General features: G+C 39.6%; 1 protein-coding gene across 1 annotated transcript; it reads left to right on the forward strand.

The window, feature by feature from the left end:
• The first annotated feature begins 2,271 nt into the window (after nt 1-2,271).
• On the forward strand, nt 2,272-26,671 carry SLC39A8 (solute carrier family 39 member 8). The gene is made up of 8 exons (XM_069855557.1): nt 2,272-2,433; nt 9,127-9,295; nt 14,947-15,116; nt 15,651-15,773; nt 16,945-17,112; nt 22,781-22,988; nt 23,501-23,685; nt 26,164-26,671. The coding sequence occupies exons 1-8, from the start codon at nt 2,281-2,283 to the stop codon at nt 26,308-26,310; spliced, it is 1,323 nt and encodes a 440-aa protein (XP_069711658.1). The 5' UTR covers nt 2,272-2,280; the 3' UTR covers nt 26,311-26,671.

Here is a 26,671-nt window from a genome sequence, read left to right on the forward strand (position 1 = left end):
TCTTAAAATAGCCAAGTTTGAGATTAACTTGTTGGCTTTGTGCAGCAGAGCAGTGACAAATCTTTTTGATCCAACTGGCAACCTATTTTTATTTACCTGTCTTAACCAGATCACAGCTGTTTGCAGTTTATCTCAGCACTTTTCAAATACAGACTTCTTTAAATTTCAGAATGCTTTCAATAATGGATAGTTACTAGAGCTGTATTTAGAATCACACAGACTGAAGAAGAAAATAGAGGAGGTGCCAGTTCTGCTACTGACATAGCTGCTACCTAGAGAAGAACGTTGTGATTCCCTTAGCAGCAAAGGCAACCTTGTGCTTATTTTTCTCAAAGACACACGAAATGCACATGTAAAAGGAGATGTGGGTAGGCTGGAGCATTTTCAGCCTCAGCTGGTGGAATAAGCAGTGCAGGTGGAGACTATCATTTGAAACGATCTGCAACTAAGTTGTGCAGAGGGGCTGCTTTATCTGCCACCAACCAAGTATGTGGGAAGCATGGAAGTATGTTAGCTCTTCTGGCTCTAATGTAGAAAAAGTAACATTTAGATTTTCCAAAAGTAGAATTTATGTGATTGTAGCTCTTTCTAAATTTTTTCCCCCCCTTAGCAATGGGTTATGCTGCTGACATTTTTTTTTTTACTTTTTGCTAGATGCTTTGTCTGTTGCAGTATGAAAGTTGTTTCTGAAGAATTTATCCAAACAAGTTTCACTGCTTGTGAGGTATCTTTAAACATCCTTCCCCCACAGTGCTGTTACCTGGCCCTTGCAAAAGTTTCATAAAATTCGGAATTGGGGACAGTGTCTCAGTTCATGCCGTTCAGCACATTGCCACAGAGGTCTAAATGAGAACCCATTCAAAAAAAAGATACCTCTTTAAAAATACGCAAAAGAAATGTAGTAACAGGCAGTTACAGAATAACTTGTTAATAGTAGAGGTCTCTCCTGAGCCAGAGCTGCTGCTCCACGGCTGCTGTCCTGAAACAGGAGGATTTTTATCTAAACCGCTTTAGCCACAGCCTCCCGCCAGCGGCCAACAACTCCTTCTGTTCGTTAAAAAGCACACATTAAATAATACGTTTATTTCGGTGCATTAGAGCCTTCCTAAAAAGGCAGAGAAGGCACAGGCGGGTGTCCCAGCCCGCCGGGCTGGAGGGAGCCCGGGAGGAGCGCGTCGCCGAAGCGGCTGCTCGCGGCTCATTCCAAGGTCCGGGCGCCGGTGCCGAGGGCGGGCAGGGCCCTGCCTGCGCTCCCGGGATGGACCTTGGCCTCGGCTGGGCCGCTGGGACCTCGGGGGACAGCGGGGAGCAGCGGGGACCCTCGGGGGGGGACGCGCCGGGTGGGTTTGTGACACTTCGCGCCTCGACGGGGCGCGGGGCGGGCAGGAGTTCGGCGGGTTTTGCCCTCGAGTGGGGGCTGCAGCCGAGCCGGCCGGGGCTGGGGGTAACCAGGAGCTTTGCAGCCTCCCTCTCTGCCCACGAAAGGCCACATACAGGCCTTACGAGGAGCGGCTGAGGGAGCTGGGGTTGTTTAGCCTGGAGAAGAGGAGGCTGAGGGGAGACCTCATTGCTCTCTACAACTACCTGAAAGGAGGTTGTAGAGAGGAGGGTGCTGGGCTCTTCTCCCAAGTGACAGGGGACAGGACAAGAGGGAATGGCCTCAAGCTCCACCAGGGGAGATTTAGGCTGGACATTAGGAAAAAAATTTTCACGGAAAGGGTCATTGGGCACCGGCAGAGGCTGCCCAGGGAGGTGGTTGATTCACCTTCCCTGGAGGTGTTTAAGGCACGGGTGGATGAGGTGCTAAGGGGCATGGTTTAGTGTTTGATAGGAATGGTTGGACTCGATGATCCGGTGGGTCTCTTCCAACCTGGTGATTCTATGAAAGGGGCTACATACGTACTGGCCAGGGCTCAGAGCAACCACTTTTGCAGCCTCTCTCTGCCCACAAAAGGGGCTATATAGGTGCTGGCCGGGGTTCAGGACAACCATTTTTGCAGTCTGTCTCTGCTCACGAAAGGGGCTATATACGTGCCGGCCGGGGCTGGGCACAAGCAGGAGTTTCGCAGGCTCCCCCTCTGCCCCCGCGCTGCCCGGGGCTGGGGGCGGGCAGGAGGCTGGGGTCGCCCCGGGCAGGCTGGGCGGGGTGCGGGGCGGCAGGTCGGGTCCGTCCCGCGGGGTGGGGGCCCCGCTACGCCCCCCGGGGAGGGGCGGAGGCGGGCGGAGGCGGCTCGGCGGGGGCCGCGCGGCGCTGCGAGCCCGGCGGCAGCGGCTGGGAAGATGCTGCGGGGCGCCGCGCCCGCCGCCGCCTTCGCCGACGACATCCTGAGCGCCTTCGGCTCCAACCGCAGCCTGTCGGCCGGGCAGCTCTCGGCGCTGCTGCTGCGGCCGCTGGGAGCCGAGCTGCCGCCCGCCCACCTGCACCACAACCAGGTACGACCGCGGCGCCCCAAACCGAGTCGCCTCCGTGCCGGGAGGGACAGGGAGCGAAGGTCTCCCCGGGCGCCGGGCAAAGGTACCGCCCGCCGGGGAGAGCTGCCGCCCATCCCGGAGCCGCGGGGATAGCTCTGCCTCTTCGCTGCTCGGCTCTTAAACCGGCCCTTTTCCTAGGTAAATAACGTCTGGACAACAGCAAAAGCTGTTTTGAGAGCCAGCTAGTGTTTCGGGACTTGCTCAAATACCGGCTTGACCCTGGACGGGTCTGCTCGCATAAAGAAACTTCTTCAGTGAATGTTCCCATCTTCCATCAAGCCTGAGTGCAATGCGTGTGCTCATCAGTTAATCTACTAACAGCTGTTTAAAATGATGTTGAATTTAAAGGCTATTATAGTACCGCTTTTCACTTTGCTCTGTTTGGTGTCTCCATGCAAAGCTCGGGTCTCGTTGAAACTTTTAAAGTCTACATAATTTCAAATCTCTGTAGCGTTCTATAAGTTTCTTTCCTTGAAAGGTAATCTTGAGGCTGGCGGAGATTTCCTTAAGATCAGGAATCAGGGACACCAAGTCAGTCAGGAAAATGAAAGGAAAGCAGGGATGACTGCTCTGGTTTAGTTCAGCTCCCTAAGAAATAGAAGACCTTAAGAAACTTTTCTTTACATTGGGACTAGTAGCCCTTTTGCTTGTACTGTGAAGGAGACAAACCTTGGATAATCTTCCTTTATTTTATAAAGAGTGCAATTCTGATGTCTTTACCCTTGGTAGAGGTTTAATTGGGAGTTAATGCCACTAAAATCAATGTAGTATTCAGTATAAGCATGGCAATATTTTCCAGAATTACAGCTTTCAAATCTCACAAATTGAACACTGTTCTGACACAACATGTTAAAAACATAAACATTCCCAGCCACACACGCTAAATACAAGTTTGCAATGTTTAACACAGCTGTGAAAAGGAGCTTTCATTAAAAAGGCTTAGAAATGGGTAGATTCTTCAGTCCTTCAGGTTTTCCATCTGCAAAATCACGTCGCCCTCGTACACAGACTTTGGCACAGGTTACAGATGGAAAAAAAGTGGTGCTTTTTCTTGTTACTGTAAATGCATGTTCCTCATGAGTCATTTAAAGTTTAACTGAAACAATTTTTTTCACAGGCCTGTTATAGTGAAACGCATATACTTTTTTACTGAGTTACTCGTGTTCTTTCTTAGAATTTGCCTTAGGGCTGCTCCATCAGCTAGTGCCATTTAAGTAAGGGCCTTTTAACTCCTGGCTTTTGATCTGTCATAGATGTTAGGTGTATCCACGACTTCAGGCTGGAGATGCATGCAAATACATACTCATACCAAGTTAATCCAATGTGATAATTTTCAAATATTGTGACTCTTTGTACTTACAAGTCGAGAGTATCTACTGGTATGACAGAAGACATAAAGTGGCCTTATCTAACTTTGTGTGTTGGAAGTCACCAGATGCCTAAGCTTCACCAGTTCCCTACGGAGGGAAGTAAATATCTTTAGAGAGTGATTCAGGTCTTTCTCAGGTAGGATGAATCCATTAAGGCTGCATAAATATGTGGCTGCAGGAGGAAACAAGGTTTATCTTAGACTTTTTAAGTTCTTAACTTCGGTGTCCAGAGCTAGTGGGCAGACTCCCAGGCCATTCTTCCAGTTAAGATAACACACTCCTGCTCTATCCAAGCCTGAAGTAAGTTTTAGTGAAGAGCTTATCTGTAAGCGACAGGTGATATGGCACTTCAAAAACTGGCAGGAAGGAACAATGTCTTTGCTTTATCTCAGTATTAGTGTTTAGTTTTAATGTTTCATTCAAAACAGTTTTGGTAAGCTGCTTAATCGTACAAGGGAAGATCCACACCAGAAGGTGATCGATTTTCTTAAAGACTGAAGGAGTTTGGATGTGTAAGCCAGAAGAAGATGGGTGCTTGATTTCTGTCTTACTTTGATACCAAGCTGACTTGAAAAGATAAGGGAGGAGAAAAATGATTTAATTCATTGATGATGGTGTTTGAATGAATACTCATTTATATGTATTTATGGCATCGTACGTCCTATGATGAAGATGCTAATTTTTTTCCATGTAGTATACCATCCCCCAGCACCTCGAAGTTTTTGAGTAGTGTTTTAGAATTTTTGATTGAACTGTTTCTATTTAGATGCTCTTGGACTCTTTTTTTCTTTTTTCCTTTGTTTTAATTCATCATTTAAAAATTCTCTTTGTTTTGTGTTTGTATTTCTTTCGGTCTTCAACTTTTCTGATATCACCTTTCCTTTATGCATAAGCTAAGACTGCATAAGTCTGCCAGAAAAATAAATAGTAACTGAGCAAACTCAAATGCTGGTCACTGCTGTTTTTTCACATTTTAGTGTGGAATACCAACACTTCTGCTACTACGGATAAAATTAGCAATTTCAGTGTGGTAAATGATGACGTGTTTGTTCACTCTGTATTTTACCTTATTAGCATGATGTAAAAACTATACTTGATCTTCTGTCATTGGGCTCATTGTAGTATGATAGCTACACGTGTGTGCTAGAGGATTAAGTTGCGTTTTGATCAAAATATACATGTAAGTGTTGGGCATTGGGAAGAAAACTTGTTAACACTACTTCTAGTTTGTGCTTAGACATAATCAGTAGGTGCTAAAATCATACTCCAATTTTCTTGTTTGACTTTTCTAGATCTGTATTTATGCTCGTCTATATGTTATGCCTGAATACTATGTCTTAATGTAATGCATTTGAATTTTTAAACAAAATATTTGGACAAAAGTAAGTTGAAATCTTTACTTATCTTCACAATCAAATATAAATAATTTTCACCTCAAGATAAGCCGAAACCCCAGTAACTTTAGTGTTTCAGATAGGCTAGAACCAAGCTAATATCTGCTTTGATTTTGGGTTTTTTTTTGATAGTGTTTCACTAGTTACAACTTGTGCTTTTTGAAAGAAGGAGGAGTGGGTGGCAGGTTGTGGTTTGTGGTCTTGATCTAACGCCGTGACCTGATGTTGCTGGGCCAGCGAGAAGATAAAAAGGCTTATTTGTTCTACCCTTTAAGTGTCTTACTTCTACAATATCTTCAGTGAATTTCAGTATTCATGGACACTTTCCAGCTCCCAGCATGAATGTCTATCTTGAACATGCTGATGTGTGTGAAATCCCTAAACTACATAAATGCATTCAACCAGCTTCATCTGCTTTGACTCTTTCTCATTTCTATGCTGCTTATTAAAGGCATGGTCATCTCCTAGCATCCAGTTTTTACCTGTGCTGAGTGACAAAAAGGTGTCACCGCATCAGCTTTGGATGCTTTAATTTGTTACAAGTAAGTTGTCTCTGTTTTGCCTAATTTGGGCTCAGGTTAGGTAAAAAAAATGCTGGTCAGATAGGTATTGACTGCATTCTTTTTTTTTGATGTCGCTGCTATGTGACCCAATGCTCAGCCCTGGCATGGGCTAGGCTAGTATTTAATCTGGCACCACCTAGAAACTGCAGACTGGGTTGCTGTTGAGCATCTTAGTACTTCACATATGGAATTTTACAGATAAAACAAAGGTATAGCAAAGATAGGAATATGGCAGAGGATTAGAAAAGGGACTGAAACACTTACAGGACAGTTGATACTGTAGCATTTTGTTGTTAATTTTCCAATTAGAGGTGTCTTGGCATTGTTTTTGCCTGAGCAATTACCCCATCCTTTCCTTCAAAAGATGTGGTGAGCTGTCATCCACTTTTCGTTTATAATGATAATAGCGTAAAGAGATTGTGGATAATTAGGCATCGCTTTTTTTACTTTACCGTATTATTGACCATGCTGGTCAGTCATTTTTGGGAGAGGCTTGCCGGGAGAAAAGTAATACCTGTTTGAATAACCTAATTGATGATTTTTATTTTTTTTTTTAGTCTAAATACTTTGCAATTGTGCACCTTCTAGAGATTTAAGTATTTTCTAATTTTGATGAAGATAGTTTTAAAAAAATTATTTTTTAACAATTCAGGGATATGATCACTTATGTCATATCCTTGCAATTGTTTGTTAAAACATGGGGTGACACTTGCATTACAGCCAGTCCCATCACCGAAGTGCTATGATAAAGTGTACTGAATAGCAGGAAACAGTTGAGCCAGGATGCCATCCTCAGTCTGCTGTTCCATAGGATAAATTTCCTTTCTGCTGAGATCCTCTGTCAGTCTTACAAAAAAAAAAGCTTATGTTTTTATGGCAGTGTGGCTGTCTTAATGTATTTGTATGTATTTATCCTCCAAATATATATGCAAAGTGAGTTGCTCCAATCCAAGGCTTCTAATAGATTTTATCTTTTAATTAATCCTGTAATTGTCCCAGTGAACTGATGCAAGCTTGCTTTTTAGCTCTTGGATACATGTAGGAGTTTACTGAGAGGATGAAGTAACTTAAAACAATGAATAATTTATAGGACTTATTATATTCTGGGTTTGTCCCTGATCTAATTACTAATAACAGTAATTAAATAAAATGCTGTTTTTCATCCTCACATAAAAGGGCTCTTGTATTTCTGGCTAACTTGTTTGTATGTAACCAAAGTTACAAGTCTCAAGTTTACAAATTCATGCTGCGTCTGATTTATTTTCTCTACCTAATTTTTTTTTTCTACCAACAGCATGGTTTGGTTTTGATTTTTGTAAACTAATATTAACACAAATATGTTAATATTTTATAACACTAGTAATCCATTCTGTATTTCTAGGAATGAGATAAAAATGGTTTCCCTTACAGATAGTTGAGATACAAATTCTCAACTCCTACTGACATGTTTTTCTAAGATCTTTTCATTGTAAACTTCCAGAAATGGCTTTATGATCCACTGGTACAAGAAGCACCGTGTAGGAGCTCTTCCTGTAAACCACAGCTACCTTCTCTTTCTTTAACTCTGGACATGTTAGCCATGTATTTTGCATTATTCCATAGCAAGGGATTAATGTTAAAATGCTTAGCCACATAACCAGTTTAGAAAGCTCCAGAGGTTCATGTACTGGTCTGTTCCTCCAGTGATGATTTCTGTGCGCAGTACTTCCACTGAGATTAAATGGAGCAACATCCAAACAAAAAAATATTTTCCATTGTCCGGCTGTATTTATTTTACATACGATACTCTGACATTAGCATTGACATTGAAAGATGAAAGTATATTCATATTGCTTGTATATATTTGAGTCTTCAAGGTCTCATGGCCTTTACAAAATTTAGACTTGATTTAAGTTCAAGCATGTACTTGAGTGCTTTGCTAGACTGAGTCATGAAGGAAGAAGGGCAGAAACATCCTGGATGTAATTTAGCTGAAGCTGCTGGAATTGCTTGCATGTTTTCATCCTCCAAGCTAAAACAGTAGTAGTCGCATTCAAATGATGTGTGTATGCCTTGCACCTTTTACACAGTATTGGAAAAATATTTATTAATGGAAGTGGAAGCAGCTCTGCTGAAGTAAATGACTTGCAGTTGCTTTGGCTTATCTTTTGAAATAAAGAATTTGCTTTATAAATAATAATCTTGAATTATTGGAGAAGTGCTGTGGAATCTGAAGGCTAGCAAAACCGAAAGGAGGAAGGAGTGACTGTTTGTTTTTATTATGCTAAGGCTTCCAGTGCTGTGCTTTTGCAACCACACTGAGAGTTGCTACAGGGAGAGTTATGTTCTAACTTGATGTCTCGTATACAACAAAAATGTTTGGCTTTTGTATTGGGACTTAACCTTCATATGTGTTTCTTGTATAGCAATAAGCCAAGCCACTTTTGTTTACACCAAAACCCCAACACGCTTTTGTTGCTGCTCGTTGTAGGAAATAATGAATCTGAATAAATAGAAAGAGTTAGGTGAAACTCTTCATTGATATAGAGAGTTTCATATAAAAATACTCACTTTTTTTCTGTAGATATATGTTTTAAGGTATTTCATGGTTTGTCTTTTATCTTTTCGGTTGAAAATAACGAACAGAGCAACCAGCCCTGCCCCAGCCTTGTTTAGCAATGCTAAGTAATATATGTTTATCCTTGACCTGTTAAGTACTGTTATGTCCTGAGCTGAAGGCAAAGTGTACGTCCAGAGTAAGAGTTTGTCTCATTGTAGTATGGGATGGTTTCACAAAACAATGTTTGCTGTTAAATGTTATAAAATGAATAAAACCTGTTGCATGCCACTACTGTTTAGGCCATTTTTAAACAGCTAATTTGGGGAAATAATTAAAAAGCATTGTAGTAGAAACGGTCACTTACATGAATAAGCAGACACTGAATTGCCAATAATTTTTTGACATACTCTGTCACTGAGTTTTTAACTGTGCCTGGTCTGCTCTTTGACTTAATTATTTTGTGGTTACATGAGATTTTAATTACATTGAAGCTATTTTTCCAAATATATTGTAAGGTTTGACTGCCCTGGTTCATAGGACATAAGATTTGAAAACGTCTATTCAAAAATGTTAAATTGATTTATGATTTGTCTTACATTAAATACTTTGAATCACTTCTGCTTCACATTAAGCAACCACAGTGTCTTCATGCATGCAAACATTGTGTACATGTCTTTGAAAATGCATTACAGTATTTTCATGTTGTAATTCTTGGCTTTCTCAGTGTATTTCATCTTTTTTAGTTTTGCATTAATGTATTAAGTTGGCAAAATCCCTTTTTGTTCCAGTGCTTGACTGGTGAGGAGATTTTTTCTTTGCATGGGATACCGAACAACAGTCATATATCGAATTTAGACTTCTCTACAGTATGTCCTGCTGTTTTGCAACAGCTGATTTTCCACCCATGTGATCATCAGGAAAACTCTGTGGATACATCTAAACCACATTCTTTGCAAGGTTAGTTAATATTAATTGCCTTAATGGGGTTTGGAACGGGTTTTCTTAGTAGAATACTAAGCATTTATCTATACATAACAGGAGTGTCTTGTTTGGGAGGATACATTCATGGAGTGGGAACATAAAATTAAAATGCTGTTTCAAGTCAGCATATTATCAAGCATCCTATCTCTTAACAGTGATCTATTCAAATGTTTTAGAGAAAGGTGAAAGAGTCTTTCTGACCTGTTGTATTTGGATAATAGTTTGTGCCTTGAAGCATAGGAACTCTCGCTAATAGCTGGCTAATAGGGGAGGGGATGTGAGTACAGAAGGGAAGCTTGTACAGGTAATTTGCAGTGGGAAATCAGATTTAGTGGCATGTGCATGTACCGAGGCAACTCAAGGTGAAATTATTAGGGGACAGCCATCTGAGTGTAGTTATTTGCAAGTGGGAGTCATGACATCAGGGGAGATTGTAGATAATTCATAAAAACTTTGTTGTGTCAGTGAATAATTCGATTTATATTTGATTAATCACTGAAACCATGGCAGCAATTTACCATGGTTATTCTAGATTGCTTATACCATGTGAGGGCACATATTGTCAAGAAGTCCGTAATATTGGTACTAGAGGGAGGGCAGGATCTGTCTTGCTCTCTTTTTTTTTTTTTTTAAGTTTTGTTTGTTTGTGGCTATTTAAGTAGATTGTACATGGAAAGCTTGACCTATTTACACCACTGAAAAAGCTATTTAGACTACCCCTCTTGTTTTGCTTTTATCATTCCAGCTCAGAGGCCGTGTCCAGTAGCCAGATAAGCAAGGCAGCCTTCTCCCTGCCCCTCTCATAGCTGCAACACAAGAAATCTGCAAGGCCTATGATTAGGGTATTTTAAAATGACACGTGTATGAGACTGTGACACATGACGGTACTTGTTTTGAAGTGAGATTCAGAGAAAGGCTCAGTGTCAAATGCGGATTTTGATTTATATGTACCCCAGCCCAATCACAGAATGAATCTGTATTGTGTCAGCATTGAAGCCAACTGATTTCAGTTATTGCCCATGAAGCTAAGTCCTCTGTACATGCCTCCAGCTGTGCTTGTGTGAATTTTCTACCCAGGGTTTCCCACACTCTGAACAATATTCTGTCTTCCAAAATACAAACAGACAAGACATACAGAAGAAATTAGTATAATAAGTTTTATAGGGCTCCTACTCGCAATACAAAAAAAGTGCTGCCAGAGCAGAGTAAAAGTTAAAAGGCAGCATATAGCATGCCTTCTTCCTTGGGGTTTGTACAACTCATCTCTAACCTAGCTGACCTTAGGGGCGCACTTATGTCCTTCCCTTTCTTGCTTCTCTGGAAGGTAATAGGGAGGTGTATAAAGCTGCATGAAATAACTGGAAATGCCCAGTGGTGAACAAGTTCTTTGCTTCCGACTTGACTTCTTCAGAAAGGTGTTCATACCCTTAATTCCTCTGTATCTCAGGATGGGGCTAAAGGAGAGCCCAAGCCTGCCTTGGGAAGGCCTGGAGTGGTCATCCTGACTTCTTGTAAGGAGTAATGTTGAGCGACGGTCTTCTAAGGAGAGCATCTTACTTGCACTCCTGCCATTTCATTTTTCTTGTGGTTTTGGATATCTTGGCTGTCTCTTTGTTAGAGCTAAAGTTCTAGAGACAGAAAGAATAATTGTAGTTAGCAAAGGCTGACCGTGCCACCAGTTTCAGGGGGAGAGAGTGTGTCCTAAGCAGAATGCTCTGCTCTGATATATATGAAGTTAGACGAGCCAGCTTTCTTGCATACATGGACTCTTGAAAAGCTTAGTGTGGATGAAGTCCTAGTGAGCGAAACCGATTTTAAGACTGCAGTGCATACCTGCTATTGTGAAATGGAGTTCATAATGCAGTGACTTTGGCAGCACTGGTTATCTTGGAATTTTATCACCTTTGTGGTCTTTTTCTTGAAGTACCAGTTCCTGTAATTGTGTAATTATATGGTAATATTTTTCTTTTCTTTTTCTTTCTAATTACGCTTCAGGCCTTTCTTTCTGAACACAAAGAAAAGGTTGCCACAAGGCTCAGCAGCACCTTCACAGAGAACGCATAAGAAAATCTTAGATTTATTTTATTCTTTTAAAGATTTCATTAGTTTAAACTTGTCCCCATTCTACTGAGGCTCATTGTGGGATCTGTGAGATACCCTGAACAAATAATAATTTATTCTTTCATAGTCTGATGTTATTTAATTGCTTATTTTTGTGTTTCCTTATTCTTCCACTTTGGATGAGTAAATCAAAATATCACTTTGTAAAATCCCAGGTTCTTTGGGCTATCCGGACCTAGGGCAGAATTTTAGAAGTAAAACCACATCTGTCTTCTATCACCCTTAATTTCTGCTAAATCGTGAAAAGGAAAGGCTTTTCCTTTTACCTTTTTTTGGTGACAAGAGTGGTTAGTACATACCAGTGGATTAGAGTATCTCCTTACTTGTGAGCGCAGGTCCTTTAGTACAGTCTGAGACAACTTCCATTCCATTAAGCATACAAACTTATGGCAGTTGTATCATTTATAGCATGTAATTCAAGTTAAATATCCCAGTATGTTTTGCTGTTCTGAACAATGAATACTGATAAGAAAGTTAGATCGCTTGTTAGCAAAGCTTGTAGTATTGTGAGAACTTCTTTCACAATTTGGCAATAACCAATTTTTTTTTTTAAGCTTCATTTCCGTACTGTTTTTGTCATCTACTGATTTACACACACAATTTGTAAATTTATCATCTTTGTATTTTGTTGTAAAAAGTAGTAAGTACTGACTGTTTTTATTGTTATTTTTGAAACTTGTTGTAATTCCTGTGTCTACTAAAGTAATTTAGGCAAGTCCACTTAGTGCTTCGTATTTGATAAATGTGGGGATTATTTTGTTAAATCTGTTTAAAATGTATGTTTTGCACAGAATAACCTGTAGAAGTAGCCCATATACTAAGCAGAGAGAGATTTGTGCCCCTATAGTAATCCCAAACTGCAAACAGTGGTTTGTGACTCATGATGGCATTGGAAGCCCTTTTATTTATTATAGACCTGATTTCACAAAGTTACTTAACAAGCTTAGCTGTAATTTATTTTAATGGAAATTAGTACATCTTAGTACAGCTTCTTACAGTATGCTGCTTGAGAAACTGGCTGCCAGTGGCCTAGACAGTCATCCCCTTGGCTGGTAAAAAACTGACTGGATGGCTGGGCCCGAAGGGTGGTGGTAAATAGAGTGAAATCCAGTTGGAGGCCGGTCACAAGTGGTGTTCCCCAGGGCTCAGAGTTTGATCCAGTTCTGTTCAATGTCTCTATCAGTGATCTGAATGAAGGGATTAAATGTAGCCTTATTAAGTTTGTGGATGACACTAAGCTGGGAGGAAGTGTCGATCTGCTGGAGGGCAGGGAGGCTCTGAAAAGGGATCTGAACAGGCTGGATTGATGGGCTGTGACCAATGGTGTGACATTCAACAAGGCCAAATGCCGGGTCCTGCACCTGGGACACCACAACCCCATGCAGTGCTACAGGCTTGGGGAAGAGTGGCTGGAAAGCTGCCTGGCAGAGAAGGACCATGGGGTGTTGGTTGGCAGCCGACTGAACATGAGCCAGCATTGTGCCCAGGTGGCCAAGAAGGCCAATGGCATCTTGCCTTGTATCAGAAACAATGTGGTCAGCAAGACCAGGGAAGTGATTGTACCACTGTACTCGGTGCTGATGAGGCCACACCTTGAACACTGTGTTAAGTTTTGGGTCCCTCACTACAAGAAGGAGGTTGAGGTGCTGGAGCTTGTCCAGAGAAGAGTAGCGAAGCTGGTGAAGGGGCTGGAGACAAGTCTTATGAGGAATGGCTGAGGGAACTGGGATAGTTTAGCCTTGAGAAAAGGAGACTGAGGGAAGACCTTATTGCTCTCTACAACTACCTAAAAGGAGGTTGTCATGAGGTGGGTGTTGGTCTCTTCTCCCAAGTAACAAGTGGTAGGATGAGAGGAAATGGTCTCAAATTGCACCAGGGGAGGTTCAGATTAGATATCAGGGGAAAAAAATGCTTCACGGAAAGTGTTGGTTATCAGGCACTGGGACAGGCTGAGTCACCATCCCTGGGGGTATTTACAGGACAGGTAGATGAGCTGCTCAGGAGTATGGTTTAATAGTGGACAAGTATGGTTGGACTCAACCTCAAAAGTCTTTTCCAACCAAATGATTCTATGATCTACCCATACCAAGTTGTGTGTTTTTCTCTCTCTGTGTCTGTCTCTCTCAAAAATGGCAAACTAATCTTGTAACTGGCATTGTTTTACCTTTTGCAAATGCTTTGAATATTTTCTGTTCTTGACATAATATAAAATTCATTACCTATAATAATTGTGACACTATGCAAAGTAGAGCCATCTGAGCTGAGTATGAGGAATCTGGCTTAGTATGTTTGCAGGAAAGTTGGGCTGCAGATCATGATCTGATTCCTTATTTTTTGCTGTGCAAAGAGGAATTTATGGTGATTTCTCTACATACATATTGTAAAGCCTATAATGATGCAACTTTCTGGCTTATACCAAACTGTCCTCATATAGCAAACAATGTCGTGGCTTTGATTATTATTTGTGGTAATTTTTATAGACAAACCCTCTGCCTCTGTGCATAACCGTGGTTCTTTGGCGCTACTTGAGGCAGTGTTGTTGATCTCTTCAGTGTAACCTTTAAAGCTTTTCTCTGTATTCACAGGAAAATTGAGATGTCAGGGGGTAAAACAGTAATCAGGCAATAGAGGCACAACTTTGTGATGCTTGTGAATGGCAACAACAACAAACCCACACCCTGCCCCCTCCTTTTCCTGCTACTCAATTCAGATTTGGAATAATTATGATATGGCTTTGCATAAGTCCTGGTCCCTGAACTCTGAATATCTGAGGCTAAGTTATGGTCAACCCTGGTGTATTGTCACTTCTTAGGAAAGATTTTCTCCATTGTGTGCCTAAATCAGAAGCCCATCTTTTTGAACCTAAAACCTCTTTTTTAATGTGCTTTCTGTTCTGCTTCTCAGCTTGTCTTTAATATCAGCTATCTGCCACCTCACCTGTTTGATAAGCAATGTTTTCAGCCAGCAGAATGACTTTGAATTAGAAGAAGAGGAGGAGCATTAGGAAAAGAAAATTACCATTTCAGGATGATTTAAAGGAGTCATCCTTTATCGGGAAGGATTTTGGTTCTAGTACAGCCAAGACAGCAGACTTTCTGTTTTGGAGTTCCTTGGGAGTAAATGACAATTGGATCTAACCCCGGGACTAGTAGGAAATTTTGGTTTATGTCATTGCTATAGCTGCTTTAACTGTTGGACTAAGCCTTAATTTTTACTTTTTGCTGACTGTAGTGATATCTGATTTATACTGGCAACAGATAGGCTATCCCAGATCTTATACTAGCACAGTTTCCACAATTCCAGACAATGCTTCCAGATACATCCTTTCTGCAGGTATGTATCTTAAATATCTATACATTTTTTTTAATTTATATTTGTGAAATATAATTTCAAACAGGGGACCATCATTTTCCCAATTCCATGCCAATTTATCTGCTAGAAAAAGAGCAAAAAATCTGAAGTGTGTGTTATACTAAAGTATTTTATATTTGTTTGTTTGTTTACAGTTTGGGGATTTGGGTTCCTGGCTGTGACTATCATTAACTTGGCATCACTTCTGGGATTGATTTTAACTCCCCTCTTAAAGAAGTCATATTTCCCCAAGGTTTTAACCTACTTTGTGGGCTTGGCCATTGGTACTCTCTTTTCTAATGCAATTTTCCAGCTCATTCCTGAGGTAAGCAAGGGGAATCATTATTTGTTTTTGAATACTAGTTTCTAAGGCGTATTCATTGTAGAAGCATGCTGCAGTGGGGTTCTGTGTGTGGGTTGCAGTGTCCAGACTTGTGGGTGGGCTTCAGTGTCATTAGCTACCATCTCTTTCTGGCTAGGTGCGCAAAACCATCAAGCCCTATGTCTTGTTATGCCATGGGAAAGACCAGGAGCTACACTGCTTGTAGACAGAGAAATGCAGTGGGTAAAATTCTAGTGAACTTTAATGGGCTACAGGTTAGACTCTTGCACTTTACTTCTACATTCTGCATGTAAACTTGTCCTGAATTAAAACACTGTTAACATTTAATCCAAGTCCAAAAAATATGAAAGATCCTGATCTTTTTATAATTTCAGCCTCATGGAAACTCCTGATTGGTATGGAGACAGTCTGTGTTTTAGAGGAGTATCTCAATGTTTGGGGTGTTTGTTTGTATGTTTTTCTGGAAATATGCAAAGATTACAGACTAATTTGTGTTGCTTTTTCCTTCTCTGTTAGGCATTTGGGTTTGACCCCAAAGTAGATAACTATACTGAGAAAGCAGTCGCTGTGTTTGGTGGATTCTATATTCTCTTCTTTGTGGAAAGGATTCTTAAAGTAATACTGAAGATCTATAACCAGGTAATGAAATATATTGCTAACTGAACGACGCTTGCTTTTAAGTACCTGTTATATTTCATGAGATTCTTGGTAGCTTAATAAAGTGTGAGGAGTTTTCCATTTTATTTGAGACATTCAGAATTACCCTGTCTTCTGTCTGTTTAAAATCCATATAGGGAGGGGAAGCAGTCTCACTTTTTTGAGGGAGTTACAAGCAGAGCTGGGAATCGAATCTAGATGTGAACATGATCTGCTGTTACTGCTGTACGCTCTAGTTGCTCTCAACAGCCTGGTTGTTACTGTGCTAAGTACATCAGAAGAATAGTGGAAATAAATAAGAGATGCTGAGAATACGGTCTGCCCCTGAGGCTCCACTTTGGGCAAGAAAAATCGATGTGACATATATAGCTTTTTAGTCATCTGTAAAGTTTACCTGATGACGGTGCCTGAATCTTCCCCTCAGTAACTGCTGCTCTGAGTTTCACCACGCTCTGGTACACAGACCTGCGTTAGTGACACTGAGGTTATCCATATTGCACAGTGCTCTGCTTTCTACCTGTATGTCAGAGTACTTGTTTTCTGTGTAACCACATGAGCAAGGCTGAATTTAGCTCAGAGAAGGACCTCTCAAACCTCTCGATGTTCTCTGTTCTGTTGTTCTCATATCTTACCAAGGAAACACCTGCCTTTCTACTCTTACCTCACTTAAGGTTCTCTCTCCCAAGCTGTTGCTGATATTTGTGCTTATGAAGATCAGGGTTCCTCATTTGTAATAACTACCACCCCCCCACCCCCCCGCAAAAAAAAAGAGATATTTGTTGCCCTTTTTGGGGGGCACAGTTGAAAATGGGTAATAAGCTCTATTTGATAAGCAGCCATTAATAACTAGCAAGTGTTGATCATTTATCGTCAAATGTTTAGCTTGGAAGGTCCTGTATGAGGATATAAAAATGAAAATTCCACACATATTTTCTGATTAGCTAAAAATAAGAGAATTTAGGAACTTAGATATGTTTAGAAGTCCTTTAAACAATGAAATGTTTACTACTGCCAATTTAAACACCTACTTGGTGTTGAAAGCGAGGCAGCATGAATACGATGCCTCTACTTTTACTTTTTTGGTCTCTAGTTTTTATTTTCGTTATTTTGCTTTTGTTTTAATTTGTTGTCTGCTTATTTATTTGTCACCTAGACTGGCCATAATGACTCAGAAAATGGTGAACAGAATCGTTCCCAAGATAAGAGTAACCCACCAAAACCACTACCATCCAGCAATGGGGGGGCGTGTTATGTAAACTCAGCTGTCATAGAGAACAATGGAAATCTTGGTTTTGATAGCATCAGTGTGGTCTCAGCACAGGTATGAAAATTGTGTCTGTCTATTTATTTTATGCCTGACAACTACATAAGGATACCTGGATGGAGAGATAATATGAATTTTTATTACTTCTGTCAATTTTTTTGTAAACCATTAGCTTCTAACTTGCTTGAGCCCTGTGAACAAAAACGTGTGTTTTTGGGGCAAGCTTGCTAAAGCTGAATGATGCATTGAATTTGTAGTCAACAAGAAGAGCTAATTGATATCAATGTCAGGATGGGTAGGACAGATATACATTTAATCAGATATTCCTGTTTTAATCAGTTTCATCAGTTAATTTTGATTTTTGTTGTCATTATTTTTTTTTGCTTAAAAAGTGATAGTGTGTGTTACTGTTGCGTGATCCATATTGTATTCCTGAGTACAGAAAGCTCTGTGAGAGTGGCTGATGTGGGTGAGAACCTGGTTGTTCTGAATCAATGACTAATGAGAAAAACTAATACAGTAACTTTCATGCAAAATATTGTATTTAAGTATTATTGTATTTAAGTATTATTCTCTTTCATATTGTTCTCTATATTTCTGTTTGTTTTCATACTACAAATATGACTTCCTTCTCTCCGAGAAGAAAATGGAAGCAGGAGGAGAAAGCTGATGTGCTTCTGTACTCTTTTCCCTGTACAGGGAGAAGCAGTACTAGCCCTTATTTTAAAAAACAGAAAACCACATAGGAACAATTCTCTACCTAAGGCAGTTTTTTTTCATAGTAGAGATTTCTGGTTTACCACTGATGTTCTTTAGCCAACAAGTTGGTTGTGGGGAGCAGTGAAGAGCAGAAGGGGAAGCCAGAGGTAGGTCCTAACAGCCCAGAGAGAATCCGAGTTCTGCATTGACCCTGCAGGCTAACAGGGCCCTTGAAGCACCCAGATACCAATATTGTACTTTTCCTTACTGTAGAAGCATTCTGAAGTGTGCTGGGTACTGGGCATTTTAAAAACTAGGAGAAACATGCTTAATTAAAATTGCATGGGCAGCAAGAGGGAATTAGTGTTATGAGTGTCCCTAAACTGTAATTTGTAGATTTATAAAACAAACAAAAGAGCCCTCCATTGTCTGTGGAGAGAGTCATCTCCAGTGACATGGGTGTTGTTTTTCTGCCCTGTTGACCAGAAATTTTATCTGGACCTATTTTGGCTAGCCATCTACTTACATAGAACATAAACATAACAAGATCATACCATAAATTATTATAATAAAAAATAACTATATATCATTTATTTGTAGCAACTAATTTAGATGCAGAGCTCATGATCATATCTGTAGATGACCCCAGGATGCTTTGTGGAATACTCATGCCTCTCCTTTGCCATGCAGTCTTGACTTAAGAACTTTAAATTTCATGAAGGTTCTTCTCCTCAACTTAAAGTTCTTATGAAAATTCATGTTTTCCATTCTTTCTTCCTGTCTGTTTCTCCAGAACCAGGGAGAGAATGTGTTTTATTATAACCTCCTGAAAGTAACGGGGCAAAATTCACTCTAGAGCTAAGGCTAGCCGCGAGGAAATTCTAGAGGGAGAGAGCCCACTGCTGATGTTGGAGGTAGCAACAAAAAAAGCCATTGTGACTCTTCTCCTCCAGGCAGGTTCGAAGGGGCCAGGTAGCCTTCAGAATCGTTGGCATCAGGGGAGGAACAGTGTGGCTGAAGGGTTTCAGGGCAGCTGGGGTAGTACCATGAGGGTAGGTACGCATTCAACTTTACAGACATTTGGTATTTGTGAGGGAACCATTTGGCATAAGCCAACAGATAGGATTTTGATGTGTCCTCATAATCTGAAGTTTATTAGAGGGCAAACACAATGTAACCAGAAATCATCATCTGGGCTTTAAGGAAGGGAGTCTGAAGTCTGAATGTGCCAAAGTGTGACATCTGTTTTCATCCACGAGGATCCAGTCGTATTCACTCTTTCAATGCCAGAACAGGCTGACTGCCAGTGTAAATAGAAATGTTTAATTAGTCAAATACTTTCAGATTCCACTTGCAGCAGCAATTGCAACCTCTTTTGTACTGACCCCAAATTTGTATCTACTATGCTTTAAAATTATATGGTTTGGCAACAGTAACTTTGAAAAAAATCTTTTTCAGAGACAAATTGGGGAAATGTCTGTATCCTTGAGCACAAAATGTTAGAGTGGTATAACAAAACTTTACAGTGGCTTTTATTTATGCCCTGGAGGCAATGTCAGGATTTCTTCTTGGCCTTATGGGCGCTTCCAGAGGACTCAAAAGAACATGTCTGGCTCATGCCTGAGGGAGTCAGAGATGCATTAGAAATAGCAATAGTGATCTGATAAGATATTGTATAAAATTGTATAAAATAAGATATAATTTCTGAAGTTTGGGAACAAAGGAGAGGATATTGCTTTTAAAGAAAGAATTGTTTTCAGAAGAGCAAAAATGCCAAGAATATTTTTGATTTACCATAAACTGTGGAGATACAAGTAAAACAGAACTGTGGTAATAATTAAAGTCAGACTTGATAGTCCACCTGGATATTACAGAGCTCCTTAGCTGACATCTCTTCTGTGACATCTGCTGAACTACTGTGGCAAACTGGGAACAGGCCAGCAGAGACATTCATTGTTGATTTTCACCTTGGAATCCAATGTAATTGTAGGGTAAATTTGTTACTAGTTTGCCTTGTCTTAAACATTAAGAACATGTATTAATCATTCATCTATGTCTATCGGACACGTAAATCTAGTAAAGTTCAGAATGTAAACCCAGTCAGGTAATGTAATTGGTTTTTAAGTAGTCTATGAAAAAAGTGAAGACATTCTAGAAAATAGATTACAGACAAGAATTATTATACTTCAAAGCTACACAGAAACCTGCAGATAGCTCTATATATATTACAGAAGCCTCTTGGGAAGTGAATCCAAAATGGCAATTATTTTAACATTGTGAAAGATTGGATCAAGAAAGTAATTTTTAGAAGTAAATCAACACTGTTCTCCTAAATTAATTGTAATTATGTAAAAAAAGTCCATCAAAAACCAAACCAAACTTCAGCAAATTTCTAATCAATTTTGTTCCTGATGAGTTCAGCAGTAAATTCTTAATAGCACCTTCTTACTCAATGTTCGTTTTCTTCATACATACGTAGAAAGTTCAGCATGCATATTTGTAAGTTATTTATTTCAACAAAAAAACCCTTGGTATCAGATTTTTGTTTGACATACATACGCAATGCTTTGGACTGTTGTTGGAATTCTCAGTCGCGCAACTGGTACCACATAATGGGTCCTTTACTTGGTTCTGTGGCTAAGCCAGTTAATACCCTACAGCCCTCAGAAAACTATAGGCCTCTGCATGGTTCTGGCATGAAAACAAATGTCCTTTGATGGGAACAAGCATAAATAACTATATACAGGTGATGTTTTGCCCATTTATATTATTTGCCTGCTGTTTTCATTGCTACCCTTCATTTGTATGTATAAGAGAAGTTACTAATATAGCTTTTCAAAATACAGTCCCCTGAGATTAATGTTATTGCCTTATCAGAAAGTACTTGCTGCTGCTTGTAGGGTTTTTGTGTGTCTGTGTGGTTTCCGAAAGATGTCCTTTTTTAGCAGAAAAATGTGTAAATTATTCAAAATGAAAGTCTTTCCGTTCTCTCAATCTCCCTTTCCTCAGTGAAGTAGAAACTTGGTTGGACTCGATGATCTCCAAGGTCTTTTTCAACCTAGTGATTCTATGATTCTATACGCCCAAGAAAGAAGATGTGCTTTTGGCAGAAATCAGGACAATCTACAAAGCAATGTGTCCATGTGTTCTAAGGCAGAAAAAAAAATAGGGTCACAGAACTTCAGCTCAGGGAGCTGGGTGAATAGGTGAAAGAACTCAGCTAATTGTATTTGGATTTTCTCATACTCATATTTCTTTTTACTTCCAGTTACCTAATATGTGTATTTTGTGTGGCTCGCTTTGTGATATTTTGTTCTTAAAGTGAGGTTCAAGTTGTCTTTGTGCATTAAGAGAGGGGTTCATTACTTGTAAGTGTTTCTGTCTCAGAGAGAATTAATACAGGTACAAATGAATCATCCCAAAAATATGATTTGCATTGCTTTTATGAAAAGTTGAGTGGAAACTTCCAAAACTGAAGGCAAGCCTGTAGTACAAGTCTAAAATCTGTGTGATTGAGTTGGCAGGGAAACTCCCAATATTTGGATACCGTTGCTGATTTTCAAATTATAAAAGTTTAATTTCAGGACTTCCTATGCACTAATTAGAAGCTCTAAGTGTACTTCATGGCAGTTGTGGTACTACTGAACTAAGGCTCTTTGAGCTACAAGTAGTGGAATATGCATCTGATTTGGAAGTCTCTGAGCTGTATTTTTGTCCTGTCCCAAGGCAGCTCCTACATACAAGGATGTAATATGTCAGATAATAGTCTGGTGAGCAAATCATGCAACAGATGTTACTGCTCTGTCATTAGAGATTTTAAAAGAATTTATTAAAAATCATATTTCCATTGAGTTCAAGATTCAGTTGCTTGGTAGCATTTACATTTGATATGGCAGAACTAAAACAATTGGTAGTGTTCTGTTCCAAGAAATTTTTCTCAGTTATTAAAAAAAATCTGTGACCTTTTCATAAGGAGCAAGAGGTGTTCCACTCCATCCTTCTACAAGAGCAGTAGAGATGTATAGATCTATCTGTGGGTGCACAGCTGTATATATTGCTGCTTAGGTATTCTAGTAAGCAAGCACAAGTTAATGCCTTTTATGCAAATATTTTTTGGGGCGTAGGAAAATACTATAATGCTTGCAAATGTTATTTAACTTCAATGTATGTGTGTACAGAAATTTATCAGAATGGGTCATCTAGAATTTTTAGAGGAGGTTAGTTTGCCATTAAAATGGCAGTTCCTTATATCTGCATTGAGTTTGTCATTATTTCATAGCACTGCAATATAAATTACTTCCACTTTTAGGAGGGATTATTGAGATCCCTGGTGTGTGTGCACTGCGGTTTTGTATTAGCCTGTTGTTTTCATGCTCTGAGCCTTCAACTTGCACAGACAGAATTACTGACTGCTGTTTTTATTAAACATGCACTTTTTGGAAACTGATTTGTATAGCTGGACCTGACTATCATTGCCCAAAATTAGAAATAGAGTTTATGGAGTATCTAGATGTGGGTTTGTATTCACATGTACCTGGGTGTTGCTGTGGTGCTTAACTGTGTCTCCAAGAGCATGTTATACTGGCAGCACGTAGCTGGTCCCAGATGTGTTTTAGGTAGGAAATACAGATGCTGTCAGTCACTGTGATCAGATTCTTTTTCCTGTGCATTCTTAATTGAGGTGGCTGAGGAGGCTGTGAGGAGCCTTGGTACTCTTAATCTGTCACATACTCCAGAGAGACATTCAGACCACTATGGTCTACACTGCTTTCTCTCTTAACGGAAGGGCATTCAAATAAAGCTTTGTAGTCAGAAGGGTGATTTGGCCCTGCGTCTTAACTTGTTGAAACGAAAGACGTTGGCTGGTTGCTGCCAGCTGTTTGCTTTTTGGACCAAGCATTGTGGTTCCCATATACAGCAGTGCTTTATTTTATCCTTAGCATTCATTTAAAGGTAGAAGTGTGATTCGTTGGCTTCTTGATTCAGTGTTTTATGTAATCGCTTTATCATGCTATTTTTTTTCCAGGAAGAAACCACCCAAGGCAGGTTATGCAAGTGTCTCTGTGAGCGTCCACTGTCAAAGATTGGGACCATTGCTTGGATGGTAACACTGAGTGATGCCGTACATAATTTCATAGATGGTTTGGCTATTGGGGCTTCTTTCACTTTGTCTCTTCTTCAAGGCCTTAGTACCTCCATAGCCATCTTGTGTGAAGAGTTTCCTCATGAACTGGGTAAGGAACTTCATTCAACACATTGCTTACTGTGGAAATCATCATTGTAGGAGGTAGTGCTGGACAAAAGTTGGCATAGATTGAAGGAAAGGTTAGATAAAATTAATCAAAACTTCCCAAGTACCAAAGTACACATCTAGCACAAGAAGTTCCCAAGTGCAGGTGGATATAAGCTGGGAATGTATATTAGGGAGGTATTAATTGCCCTGTTCAAATATGCTGCATACACTGTTGTATTATTATTTATTTTTAAAGTCATTGTAGGTTGTTCTGTGTTCCTATGCTCTTAGCTCTCTTGCGTATCACCTGTTTGCTTTAGAATATTTCAGTTACCATAGTATTGGAAATCCTCATTATTTACTTGAATGAGTGAAAACACCAGGAAGTTATAATTTGTGTACTAATCATGTCTTTTCTTCAGACTTTTTTTGAAATCAGAAAATAATTGCAGTACTGTTTGCTGAAGATGGTTTTATTTTTATTTTCTTCTTTTTTTCTTTTCTATCTTTTAGGGGATTTTGTCATCTTGCTTAATGCAGGAATGAGTACTCGACAGGCTCTGTTTTTCAACTTTCTGTCTGCATGTTCCTGTTATATTGGTTTGGCTTTTGGTATATTAGTAGGCAACAACTTTGCTCCTAATATCATCTTTGCCGTAGCCGGTGGAATGTTCCTGTACATCTCTCTGGCAGACATGGTGAGATATAATTTTGTTTCAGTTGTTTATTTTACTGCAAGAAAACAAAGACTGTATTGTGTCTCCAGTAGACTTTAGCATTTTTTTCCTCTTATGCCAGTGTCATCTACTAATTATTATTAGATGTTAAATTGTCGATTATACTCTTAATGGAGGTGCATAAATAATTAAGCTTATTCATGAAACACAAAGGCTTTTCACTTCACAAATAGGGCTGATCAGATTACTGAAAAGGAGTTTTAGAGACACAAGCTTTTCATGAACTGGGGGTAGTTTTATCAATGAGTAAAAAGTGTATAAATACTTTGATATGACATTTTAAAGAGGGGAAGGTATTTTATCTAAAAGAAAAGCAGGAAGAAAAGATGAACAAAATGAAACTAAATATTTAGTTTTGTGTTGAGTGAAAGGTATTGTGTAACCAAAGGGATAATTTGGGGGTTATTTAGGTGAAAAAGCTGACTTAAATTATTTTCTGGTTTTAATTAAAGAGTGCCAGCCCCAGTTTCTTGGTTCAGACTAAAAAATTTTCAACAGATAGATGGTATGTTTATCATTTATTTTTTTGAAGTATGCGGGAAGATATAAGCCAAAAAAATTGTGCTAAAATCCAGATTAGATTTAGATGGTGGGAAATAAAATCTAGGTTCACAGGTAGTCAGCAATATTCCATAAGTTACTCTTACGAAGATGCTTTATCTATAAATGAGAAAGATCTTTCAAGAATATGAAGTTCTACTGTGTTTAATTCAGTGTTGTAAGAACAGATGTATCTGCAAAGCTGTTTAAACCTGCCACGTGAAAATCTATTTGAGTGTAGAACTGGAAGAGTGAGGTCTGAACTTGAAAAGATTTCAGATTTGTTCTATATGCACTTAAGAACTGTCATGTAGTTATAGCAACTATTCCATTAAATACTGTCTTAGTTTAGGTAATAAGTACTAATGTTAGTCTTAAATGAACAATATAAATAGTTTGTTTTACAAGCCTGTAGTACTTTAATTGCTAATGCTTTTCATTTAGTTTCACTCAAATAAGGAATAGTAGTATACTCATGGCATAAATTGAGAGTGGCTCAACTCAAATTTGTTGTTAAATCCATGAAAGAAGATAACGTTCTTTTCTTTCTATCTGTTGTTCTGTTCCTTCTGTTTTTCTCTCTGCCTCCCTCCTCCCTCTTCCCCAATCTCTCTCTATCTTTTCTATAGGTTATTGGATTGTATCATTTACCTCTCTGAACTTTTCTTCCCTCTGAAAAGTCTGTACAGAGATCTGACTCTCCGCTTTCTGTTACGATTTTCACACACTTCTGGTTTGCTTTTCTAGAAGCAGGTAGGATTAACTAGAATGTCATTCCTTCCTTCTTTCCTTTGGCTGTTCTTTTTTTTTATTTTAATTTTTTTTGTGTGTGTGTGTGGTGAGGCTGTGGGCATGTGAGAATGTGTGCACTGAAGTGTGTGCACAAATGAACTGTATGGCATGAAGATTATCTGGTTTGTTGTCTTGCTTACGCAAGAGGATTACGGAGCTCAGGAATGATTTCTGGGAAAGTTTTGCCACTTCTCAATAAGCTTAGTGTGTTCAAGAATTGCATTGCACAAGTTGTTACTACCTTGTGAGATCAAAGAAAGATACAGCTTCTGACTCACCCAACCTGGAGGTTTCCAAATGGACATTTACAGTCTTCGTTGCGTTTTGGCTGTAATGCTCTCAGCACAGCAGGAGAAGAGTTTAAAGCTTATTTGAATGTTTGTGAAAATCAACTGAAGTTGACTTTATCTACAGCAAACGCATACCCTGAATCACCCCATAGGGGACTTTATCACCAGTCTTCATCTGCCATCACCTGCTTTGGCTCTCGGAGGTATCTTTGTTCCTGCAGTTAACAGCAGATCAGTTATCCTTTGCTGTTAGGTTCCCTTTAAGAGGTGTGTTGCAGAGTCATATTGTAATGTTACCTTCTTTTTTCTTTCTCGCTTTGCCACTACCTCAGCAGCACACCAGAACTTCTAACAGGTTTCTTATTTCTGAGGGGTTGTCTACGTTTTCAGCTTCACTTCCTTTGCTTATAGATAAAGCAGAAGAATCCTAATCTTCCATTTCCTAAACAAAGATTTCTCTGCCTATACTAGTGAAGGAAGAAACACAATGTTTAACAATACAAGGGCAGTTGCTGCTAGCAATGTATGGGCCAACAGCTGGACCCTAGGAGACTGCTGGAATCAAAAAGAAGAAATTTGCAGGACAGACCTCCAGCTGAAATCTCAGTAGTGAGGAATAAAACACCATTTCATTTCACAGTCCTTGGAGAAGCGTTTTTTCAGGGAAACTAGGGTGACCTGTTCCTGTGATTGCCTTCAGTCTCTGTTAGTTCTATACTTAGTCCAAAGTAGCAGTGTGGTTCATTTCTTAATGCCTTAAGTTATGCACGCTACCACGAGATGGCAATACTTACCTAAAAATATCCCTTTTTTTCAGTTCCCAGAGATGAATGATATGTTGCGAGAGAAAGTGACAGGAAGAAAGGTGGATCTCACATTCTTCCTTATTCAGAATGCTGGCTTGCTAACGGGGTTTACTGCTATATTGATGATTACCTTGTATGCAGAAGATATTCAGCTGTGATAATGCAGGTGAAAATGGAATCAGTGCTGAAGATATCAAGTAAATTACAAATGGAAGACACTTGAAATCCATAAAGGGACGTTTGTTTTTTCTACTGGGTTTTGAAATAATGACAAGTTGTCCTGTCCCCATTATTCCAATACAAGAAATTCTTCTTTAGGAGTCAACCCAAATAATAGGAGCTGTCAACTTCTGTACTATGCCAAAGAACCAATTCTAATATTTTTATTTTTACTTAAAATTATTAGACATATCTGAGCTGTCATAGACAAAGGATATTATGTGGCCAGTAGAATTATGCAACACATGCAACTCAAGACCAAATGAAAGCTGAGGTCTTCAAGGAAGGTGCTTATTTAAA

The sequence above is a fragment of the Phaenicophaeus curvirostris genome, chromosome 4 (genome assembly GCF_032191515.1).
Source record: "Phaenicophaeus curvirostris isolate KB17595 chromosome 4, BPBGC_Pcur_1.0, whole genome shotgun sequence".
Taxonomy (NCBI): domain Eukaryota; kingdom Metazoa; phylum Chordata; class Aves; order Cuculiformes; family Cuculidae; genus Phaenicophaeus; species Phaenicophaeus curvirostris.

Bases quoted from the DNA above. Each gene is read 5' to 3' on its own strand.
- SLC39A8 (XM_069855557.1), top strand. From the start codon at position 2,281: ATGCTGCGGGGCGCCGCGCCCGCCGCCGCCTTCGCCGACGACATCCTG. The intron at 15,774-16,944 runs GTAATGAAATAT...TTTGTCACCTAG, and splicing joins TACTGAAGATCTATAACCAG to ACTGGCCATAATGACTCAGA. The intron at 17,113-22,780 runs GTATGAAAATTG...TTTTTTTTCCAG, and splicing joins TCAGTGTGGTCTCAGCACAG to GAAGAAACCACCCAAGGCAG.